The sequence below is a fragment of the Prunus mume genome, linkage group LG2 (genome assembly GCF_029339155.1).
Source record: "Prunus mume cultivar Tortuosa linkage group LG2, ASM2933915v1, whole genome shotgun sequence".
NCBI lineage: Eukaryota > Viridiplantae > Streptophyta > Magnoliopsida > Rosales > Rosaceae > Prunus > Prunus mume.
Window position 1 is genome coordinate 44934143 of NC_142699.1, and position 9326 is coordinate 44943468.

The 9326-nt window shown below is 34.9% G+C and overlaps 1 protein-coding gene across 2 annotated transcripts; it reads right to left on the minus strand.

Moving 5' to 3' along the window:
- Nucleotides 1–602: 602 nt before the first annotated feature.
- Nucleotides 603–6249, minus strand: LOC103322290 (uncharacterized). Of its 2 annotated transcripts, none has more exons than XM_008224194.2 (11): nucleotides 5793–6249; nucleotides 4920–5053; nucleotides 3748–3881; nucleotides 3459–3667; nucleotides 3033–3311; nucleotides 2873–2931; nucleotides 2671–2707; nucleotides 2495–2566; nucleotides 2199–2349; nucleotides 1614–1757; nucleotides 603–1481 (listed from the first exon to the last, which is right to left on the minus strand). In XM_008224194.2, exons 2-11 carry the CDS (start codon nucleotides 5044–5046, stop codon nucleotides 1062–1064), a joined length of 1632 nt encoding a protein of 543 aa, XP_008222416.2. In that variant the 5' UTR covers nucleotides 5047–5053; nucleotides 5793–6249; the 3' UTR covers nucleotides 603–1061. The 2 variants fall into 2 exon arrangements, with proteins under 2 accessions (XP_008222416.2, XP_016647312.2); XM_016791826.2 differs by lacking the exon at nucleotides 5793–6249 and adding an exon at nucleotides 5163–5270.
- Nucleotides 6250–9326: the final 3077 nt, after the last annotated feature.

Consider the following 9326-nt stretch of genomic DNA (forward strand, 5'->3'; position numbering starts at 1 on the left):
TGCAAAAAATTAAAATTAAAAACAAAATCAGATAATGGGCCCTATTTTTATGAAACACAACTACCCGTTGTCTTTTTTTTTAATTCTAAAATGAAATAAAACATTGGATTGCCTCTTTGAAGACCCTGTACATGATGGCAAAACCATGTTCAAAATTTGGAACCTAAACAAAGTAAAGTTACCAAAAAAAAAAAAAAAAAAAAAACCGAAATAAAACATTTTAAAAAATCAATTGACACACGCATGATATATATAAGGAAACACATATACACACACTCATATATATATAAGGAAAATTCTGAATTTTAGGAAAGCGTTTTGATATAATTCCATTTATACTGTAAATTCCTTAAAATTTATGGACATACTAATTGCTTACTTGGTGAGAGTGGATTGCAATTGAAAAGGGAGAGCATGTGGACTACATTCATTATATCTTTTGATGAAAATGGACCTATATCTAAAAAGCCCTTAATTTTATACAATGAACGAGGGATGGCCTTAAGTGTAGGATTAAACCCTCTCAACAACTGTAACTACAAGTCCCCACAAGCAATACATTAAAATAATAATAATAATAATAATAATAATAATAAAGGACATACAAAGAAAATAATATCATAAAAAAAGATAAATTCTCTTTCTGTTTGTATTCAGAAAAGTTGAAAAAGAATGAAATAGATTGTTTCTACAAATTTCTATACCCAGAGGCTCTGAAGTTGACAACTAGAGCTAGTCCAGAGACAGAGGTTACAAGTTTGACTCTCCAATTATGGCCTCTCTGTGTGGTTTTATGCACATGATTGCAAATGTGTATTTGTATATTTGGTGAACTATACATTAATGAAGGATAGAATTGTGTACCTGATTTCTGGCACCAAAACCAAATTCTAATCCTCCACCAGAGCCTGTTTTTCCTTTTCTTTTTTTCTGTGTTTTTTAATTTCTGCCAGTGTATGTGCAATTTTGTATCTCTCTAGTCTGTCCTGTACTAAAACCTTTGTTGGAACTCGCTTGCGCTTTTTGTTCCATACTTAGATTTGAGTATGTGTTGCTATATTCTAAACTATGCTAGGATTTGGGTTCTTTTTAATTCCTGTAGCTATGCTTAACTCCAGCTTAATTACTGCTGCAGTATGGGGGTTCACAGAACCATCTGCCAAATGATGGTTCTGCTCATGATTGGCTTGTGTTGTCCACAACAGAACCAAGAGCACCACTAGTGTTGCAAGAAAGACCATTGCCGCCCAAACCATCTTAACATATCGCTTCAAAGGTTTGCAGTGTTTGACAAGGATTTCAGAGAAAGCATCCTTCACTGTCTGACATTCTACTAGACTTTCCATTCCCGGGTATGAATTTAGTAGATTTTGTATGGAACTTGTGTAAAGCTCCACCAGTTTGTAATCGCTGTCCGATATGAGCACTCCATTCTCGCAGGTTCCATTGCTGGCATCTGAACAACTAAGTTCCCTCAAGACCTTCAACATTAAACACAGACAAGGATTCAACAGGCATACTGAAATAGTGAATTATTCAAAAAGTAGTAATAAGTTTGAAGTGTGGAAAACATAAGAGCTTGATTAAAATCTTTGAACTTCTTTTTAGCATACCTCTGGGATGTCTCCAATTCGTACTGAATTAGCCGGACAGTTTTCTGGCTGGTAATTGTACTCTGGTGGTTCTGAGAAGGGATTGCAGACATATTCTATACTTTGAGATGATGTTCCTTGTGCTGATGATATGTTTGCATTCACCTGAAGATTTACCAACAGTAAAAATTTAAGAATTACCAGTACTTAGTATGATGTAAGTATAGTATCTAATAATTTGTCACAAGTGTCCTTTTGCAGTTGAACAATTGCTTCTTCAATGCAAAGTTGATCAGTCAGAGCATTGGCCCCTATTATCTGCTTGCCTTTGGTTCTCTGTTACTTTTCATTCTTTAATGACTTAATTCATTTCCTTCTTTCATTTTGATCCCATTATATTTGAGTAAATCATATGCTTGGTTTCAACATTTCATGACTGACAAACTTCATGTCTTAAAATATTTTATGATTAATAACATAAAAAAAGGTCATGAATCTGATGTACCAAATTTTAAGGTTATTGGAAGGGATGAAATGTTTCTCCACAACTTCGAAAAAAGTTATTTCTTTGTTCCTTCGATACCAAAATACACGAATCAATCTTACCACATTAACAAGGCTGTAGATCCCCGCACCAACATCATTTAGGACTGATTTTGCTGAAAGCAATTCATCACAGGGGAGGATTGAGCTCAAGCTGTTGTTGTTGGGATTCTGTTGGAAATTTTCAAGAGCTGTGCATGTGTCACTTGAAAACCTGAAATAGAATGAGATGTTTCTTTCCAATTAGTACTCTCCAACCTCTTGCCTGGACTGCTTCTTGTTGCTTCATTTATGGAGCCATACTAAATTCTCTTTGAGAATATATTATTACTTCAGGAAAGGAAAAGAAATGGACATACTCTGCTAAGAAGAAATACAGCCCAAAGAATATCCAGCACAAAACAGTTAAGAACCAGCATAGTATAATGAGCCTGCAAGAGAGCAAAAGCATTAGGAAAAATTGCATTTGAATGTTCTCCAGTAATGAATATAAGTATTTTCCATGTTCAAATCAACTTTTAGATTCTACACTTACATGTAAACTAGCCGTTGTAATTTCAAAAATCCAGACACTGCAGCAGGGAGAATACAACTTCAGTGATATTTACAGATGAAATGATTCATGAATTCATGCAATTTACAGATGAAATATTTCAACGTTACTTAAGCTCCATAATGTTCACAGCCACCGATAAAAAATCACACACACTTGCAAACAAATGAACTCACACACCCACCTGACAGAGCAATCACTGCAACCAAGTTCAAGGAAATAGCCACTGTGGTTACTATATACCTGCAGACACAAATATATCATTATTATTATTAACATGCACTGATTCAGATTGGGTTGAAACTTAGGATTTGTGAAGGCTTTGGAATTAAAAGATTACTTACACTATCTTGAGACCCTTGTCAATCAGACGCCTGTTCTTCTTAGCCTGCCTTTCTATATCTGCAGCTCCAGTATCAAGTTTCTGGGATGTGGAGGTGAGGAAGCTTGAAACCACAGTATTTCCAGTTGAATCTAAGTTGTTTCTCATTTCTTTCATTGCTTCTGTTGTGTTGTATATGGTACCTGATGCTTCATCTGCAGTGGTTATGATAATGTTCACCACAGATTTTGCTTGCGAATGAAATCTCGCGTTGCCCCCTAAAACTAATCCGAATGCCACTCTGCATGGATGTTGCTTGTTAGTCTCATAGAATTACAAACATTGAGAAACTTGATGTTCCATTTCAAATAAACAGAATTTGGATATGAAATTTAAGCAAAAGATGGTTAATTTCGGTCTTAAATTGTGCAGAGTTTGAATGACTTACATTGCAAAGAGTGTGAAGAATATGACAAGGAAAATGTGCCACTGCCAGAGGTAACACTGCTTATGACAAAGTTGTCTTTTCTTCAGTTTTCCACTCTTCCTATTTTTACAACAAAGTCTGGTTGCTAAAAGGAAGCATCCATATAAAATTCCACACAAAAGCCACAGCACCCCAAGTGCATATCCATGAACTCCAGTAAATACAGTTGACTGCACAAAACAACACCATCAAAGTCAATTTACTAATTAATTCTGGATTGTGAGAGAGAGAGAGAGAGAGAGAGATTTACACTCCAGTAGTGCTTGTTGGTAAGGTTAAATCCTCCTCTGTATTTGTTGAAATTATCTAAAGGATCCACTCTCACAGTGTTATCTGACTGTCTCATGGGCTCTGATGCATTGTTTGCCTGAATCAATTTGCTCTCTGAGAAGAAAATTAAGGAAGTTACAAAGATTCCATTGAATTGTAATTCCTTGCATGGTTTTGTCATTGAGTTTCTGTTTCAATTTTTATTCTTCTTCATGTTTGGAAACTTGAAACTTTGAATTTGAAGGGCATATGGAAATTCTGAAATTTTGGAATCATAATAGAACTGTCTTTTGGAATTTCAAAAATTTTGATAATTTTCCGTGACCTCTAATCTGGTCTAATCCCATGAAAATCAGCCTCAGTCGAAATTTCAAATGAAATTTAGGGCGTAATAATTATTATACAAATTTATAAATAAACCCAATTCTAGACATGTATTTATAAAAAAAACTCAAACACTATTTAAACATAGAACCACACTCAAAATCAACCCCAAAATCAACAATTGTATATTTTATTACTGTTATGTTTTATATTTATACATTACTTTTCCCTCACTTCTATTGTCTTCCCTTCATTGACTTTTTTTAATAAAAGAAAAAAACTATTATTTCTACCCACCAGAGAAATTTAAAATTGATAATTTTGCTTGCAAAAGTGGTAGGGTTAGAGGGGAAAGAGAGGGCATGGGCTGAACAAAAGGGTTAAACCGCCAAGGCGAGGAGAGATTAGACAAAAACAAATATATTGAACACTCCTCAAATGCAGGGAATCACTTAAGTTATAAGTCTTTTACAAAAATATTGTTTTGTAGAAAATATTGTAGTCAAATCAAATTTTTCTTTTTACCTACCATCATGTTTTTCATTTTTGGCTAGCTAGTCTTGCTTGACTTGCAATAGCTAAGATGGCCAAGGCAGGATTGCCATTAAAAGCAAAAAAACCAAAAAAAGAAGACGACATGCATTAGTTTCTCGGCCTCATCCAGCTTTATTGTAATTTCTAATCCCAACTCCAATTTACTTTTAACTCATTCCAAATGTCAATTCATTATTTTAAACCTGAAACTAACTACTTTGAAAGATATATATTAAAAAAAAGGAAAGAAAAGAAAAGAAAAGAAAGGAACATATGATATCAATGCATGCTCACCTGCTTGGACTTGTGGGGGTGCAAAGTTAATGGATGGAATGGATTGTCCTTGTATTTCTGGTGTCCTCAAGGCTAAAATCACCATCATGGAAACTAGGGTGTACCTGAGAACCATTGAGCTGCCCATCTCTGACCTGCCCAAATAAGTAATAAATCCATAATAAAATCAAAATTTTGCTGCAAGCTGAGCAAATTCACCAACATGTATATATATATTTCTTAAGATATATTGGTCTTACTCACAAAAGTGAAAAAGCTGCACCAATCACACAAATTTAAGGAATGACCAAAACCCAGAATCAACCTAACCACAGGGTTCACGCAAATTTAAGAGAGATGACCAAAACCCAGAATCAACCTAACCACAGAGAGAGAGAGAGAGAGAGAGAGAGAGCAATATTACATGGTAAGAGTTCGAAATTAAGTTTTGCATGATTGTAATATATATTTGGTAAGGTGTCCCTTTTTTCTTATTAAATAGAGTAATTACATTTCCTCCAAATTAAATTACATCAGATTTTGTTTCTAATAACAAAACCACAAGCCATTAATTGTGGAGTGGTTTTGTTTAACCACTACAACATGCGCGTGATGATATAAAAAGCTTTACCTTACGTGTAACTCTAATTAAGGGCTTAATATATAACATTGATATTTCATGCATGTTGGAAAGAAATTTGAGCATAAATTTACACCTTAATTAACAATTTACTTTGAGATCAAGAAATATGATCATGAAGTTCATTCAACGATACGAAATTAAGAAACAGTTTACCAATAATTTTCCCGGAAAAGAGGTTTGTAAACTGGTGTTAGAAACCATTAACGTAGGATAGGACTAAAGGAAATGAATGAGTTTTTCCGTGAAGTTACCTGAAATTCAGAGATGAAAAGTAAAGGTCTCCCAAAACTTTGAATGAATATGGAAGCTTCTTCTTCAATGGCTTCTTCTTTCCAAATTCATCATTACAGCTTCAACAAATTAACAGAACGTTGATATTTCTCTGATCGGCCAAGTGAATGATCTCTCTCAAAACCATGAGAGTGATCATACAATTTATATGTGTGTAAATATACATCTAGAAACTGGGACTCTTCAAATGCTTGTCTTTCTTGGTTGGTGTCCTCCAAGTCTAAAGAGGCCAAAACCCAAGTCAAGAACCTCAACTGAAACACCTCCAGAATTTCTTATTTGGTACCGGTACCCTCACCATGAAATATCTTTTCTTGATTTTCAAACTGTTTAAAGAAAAGGTTACCCCCACTTTACTCGGTAATTAAAAATAAATAAATTAATTAAAGATAAGAATATATGAAGCTGAACGAAACCGTGTCAAACACTTCTATATACTTGTGTGTATACAGAGAAAGAGAAGGAGATTTGGTTTTTCCAACTTAACCCATTTCTCACATACAACTACTTCATCATATAGCTTTAAAAAAGTACGAACTTGATGGGATTTGGAAATAATAACATGATTTACTTATCATGAATGGAAGAAGTCATGAATTAGGGAACTTAGATAGGGTAATTAAGAAATAGAAATCAGATCAACTACTCCCCTTATTTGATCTGATTCCTGATTTTAAGGATATTTGATTACAGATTTTATTGTGACACTCACATGATTTTTTTTATTCCAATACTCATGTGTTAGTAAGGCAGGAGAAGTGAGGAATAGTAATCGTTCTAATACTCATGTGTTAGCAAATATAAAAAAAATAAAATAATAATAATAATAATAATAAAGAATTAAAACCATTCCAATATCCATTCCTAATAAATAAACATAAGTTCCCTACCAAAACCTCTCTCTCAAAAAGTCAAAAAACAACAAATGTGGTTCTGGTCAAGTTAAAGACTTTCTGGTCATGGGCCTCATGGCCATATTCGTCACTTGCATAATTCTTCTGTTTCCATTTCCATTCTTGCGTATAATCAAACCTAAGTTCTAAAACGGTCAAAGCTCATGACCGCTACTTCATTTATTCATTCAAAAGGAAACCCAAAAGCATGATAAAGGTGAGGGAAAAGAAAAACCAAACGATGGCTCTATCTCTCTCTCTCTCTCTCTCTCTCTCTCTTCCTTTTATTTATATCTAACAAATGGAAAGTCAAAAAAACACAATAAATAAAGAAAAAGAAGCTGCCCGCCTACAATTGTGGATGTTCTTTCATTGTGTTAAATGGATGAACATTGATGTTGATGTATAGACTAAGTTGCTGGGCAACTACCTCATGCACTACGCAGCAAAGATGTGACATGTGCATGCACTTTGGAAGTTGATCCTTCCTTGATAGGGTTAGGACTGTTGTAGATAAAATAGTAAATAGCCTATAGGCCTACTCCTAATCGGTATACCTTCATAAATAATGGGCTAAAAAATGTGGCAAAACTTTAAGGTTTGTGTTTTTTGGGTGGTCAAATTTTATTTTATTTTTATAGAAAAAAATATAGATTTCATTTCTATAGAAAGTGAAAATATTTGGCATGTTTTGGGTGACCTCGTTAAAACCTTCTCAGAAAAAATCACATAGGAAAAATTTCAGAGTAAAAAAGAATATCACACATGCCAGAGTATAAAACCCATTACCAGTCTTCCCCATATACCTCAATAAGGTGGTCTCCAGTCTAGCGTTTTACAATCCTCAATTAAACAATCTAGAGGGGACATATCAGCTTGAACTTGTTGCACTAAGTGAAGCACTCCTTGAGAATCCGCTTCAATATGGCACACCAGATCTGACCACTTGGCAGCAAAGAATAAGCCTTCTCTTAGTGCATATTGGAGACACCATGGCACTATCAACTTGCAGGCAAGAAAAGAGCTTTCATAGTGTCCAGCCAACAAACCAACCCCACCAAGACCTGATGTGACGTGAATAACTCCATCCAGATTGCTTTTTATAGCCCCGAACGGCGGCCGCTGCCATTTAGCACTTGGGAGGGTGGTCACATGTTATAATAAAGTTAAAATGCACGCATGAACATGTGTGTATGTAGGTGTAAATTGGCTCGATGTAGCTAGAGTTCGTATAAAACTCGGCTCGTAGAAACAAGACTGATTTTTGGTATATTCGACTCGAAACCTTGTAAGCTGCTTGTCTATCACCAGATGGATGGATTTAGGCTCGAGCTCTACTCGTTTATTCATGACGTTTGAGGGTTGATGAAGATTACTTGCGAAAAGTTTGCATGGAATGAAAGACCTAGATAAGCTCAAAGCAATTATAGTAGTCAAAACAAAAGCTAAAAGCATTACATCAATTTTTTTTTCTTTTTTGTACGTAGTTTATGTTCGCTCAGTATTTTCTTAGTGTATTTTCTATTAATTCGTAATTTTTATTCTTCCTTCTTCTGTTTTTGGGTCAAAATTAGGAAGGAGAGAGGAAACTCACAAACACGGGTATCATAGGGGCTTCAACCCATAACCACTTGGGAACACACCAAAATTCTGAGCCAATCCAACTAATACCCCATTGGTCATTTTATTCTTTCTTTATGATTCAATACTTAAACTCCGTCAAGCTTGAATATTATTATAAAAATGGACCAGCTTATTTATACAAGTTTGTGATTGGGCATTTTCCAATGTTGTCTGAAGCAGGAAATCATTTCCATGGAATTAAATTAACCAACATGTAAGTAGGGTATTTTGAATATTCCTCCCATTCAACTTCTCATATTGTTGCTATCGGTGCAATTGGGGATACATGGAACACAAGATGTATTTAGTGGGAGTTCAAAACGATGAATTTGTAAATACCAGAGTGTTGGCAACATGGTTGGAGACGCATGAACACATAGTCGCCAATCTAAAATTCTATCAGCAACATATATCTTCATCCTATTTTGGGTCATTTGAAAGTTTGATATGAGTGCAAGCAGTTTATCATACAGAACTTGAAGATTTCTCTGCCATGCCTTGTTGCTGGTACGATTTCCAATGTTCATCCCAACAGTGATTTTTGTCAAGTTCTGCTCGTTCAACACGGCAATTCGTCGGTTGGAACCAAGCCCAACCGCTTCTAATTCATTCAATTTATTATGTTCTTGGTATTCACCGATTTCACTCAAAAGCTATCACTACTAGCTGTTTACTAGTGATGTGTGCTATCTACAATAGTAAGTAACCCACTTATACAAATGTCTTCTGGTTATATGCTACCAGAAGTAAAATAAGTCCACATTTTGATTGTTTCTCTCATTTCTGCACCCTAAATCGCTCTTAAGCTTTGTAAGGACCATTAGCAACACTGGATGACAGTAAAATTGTATAGCTACAGAATAGATTTGATATAGCAATGCAGCAACAACCATATGTTTTACTTGATCATTAGCTGCCTGCGCCGGAAGATAAAAGCACGACACTTGTGACGAGGGATACAAAGAAAAATACAGGAAA

Coding starts and splice junctions, on each gene's coding strand:
- LOC103322290 (XM_008224194.2), bottom strand. CDS start 5,046: ATGGGCAGCTCAATGGTTCTCAGGTACACCCTAGTTTCCATGATGGTG. Junction 2,708..2,872: donor TGCAGTGATTGCTCTGTCAG/GTGGGTGTGTGA, acceptor TCCCTGCTGCAG/TGTCTGGATTTTTGAAATTA. Junction 2,350..2,494: donor CTGTATTTCTTCTTAGCAGA/GTATGTCCATTT, acceptor ATTCTATTTCAG/GTTTTCAAGTGACACATGCA.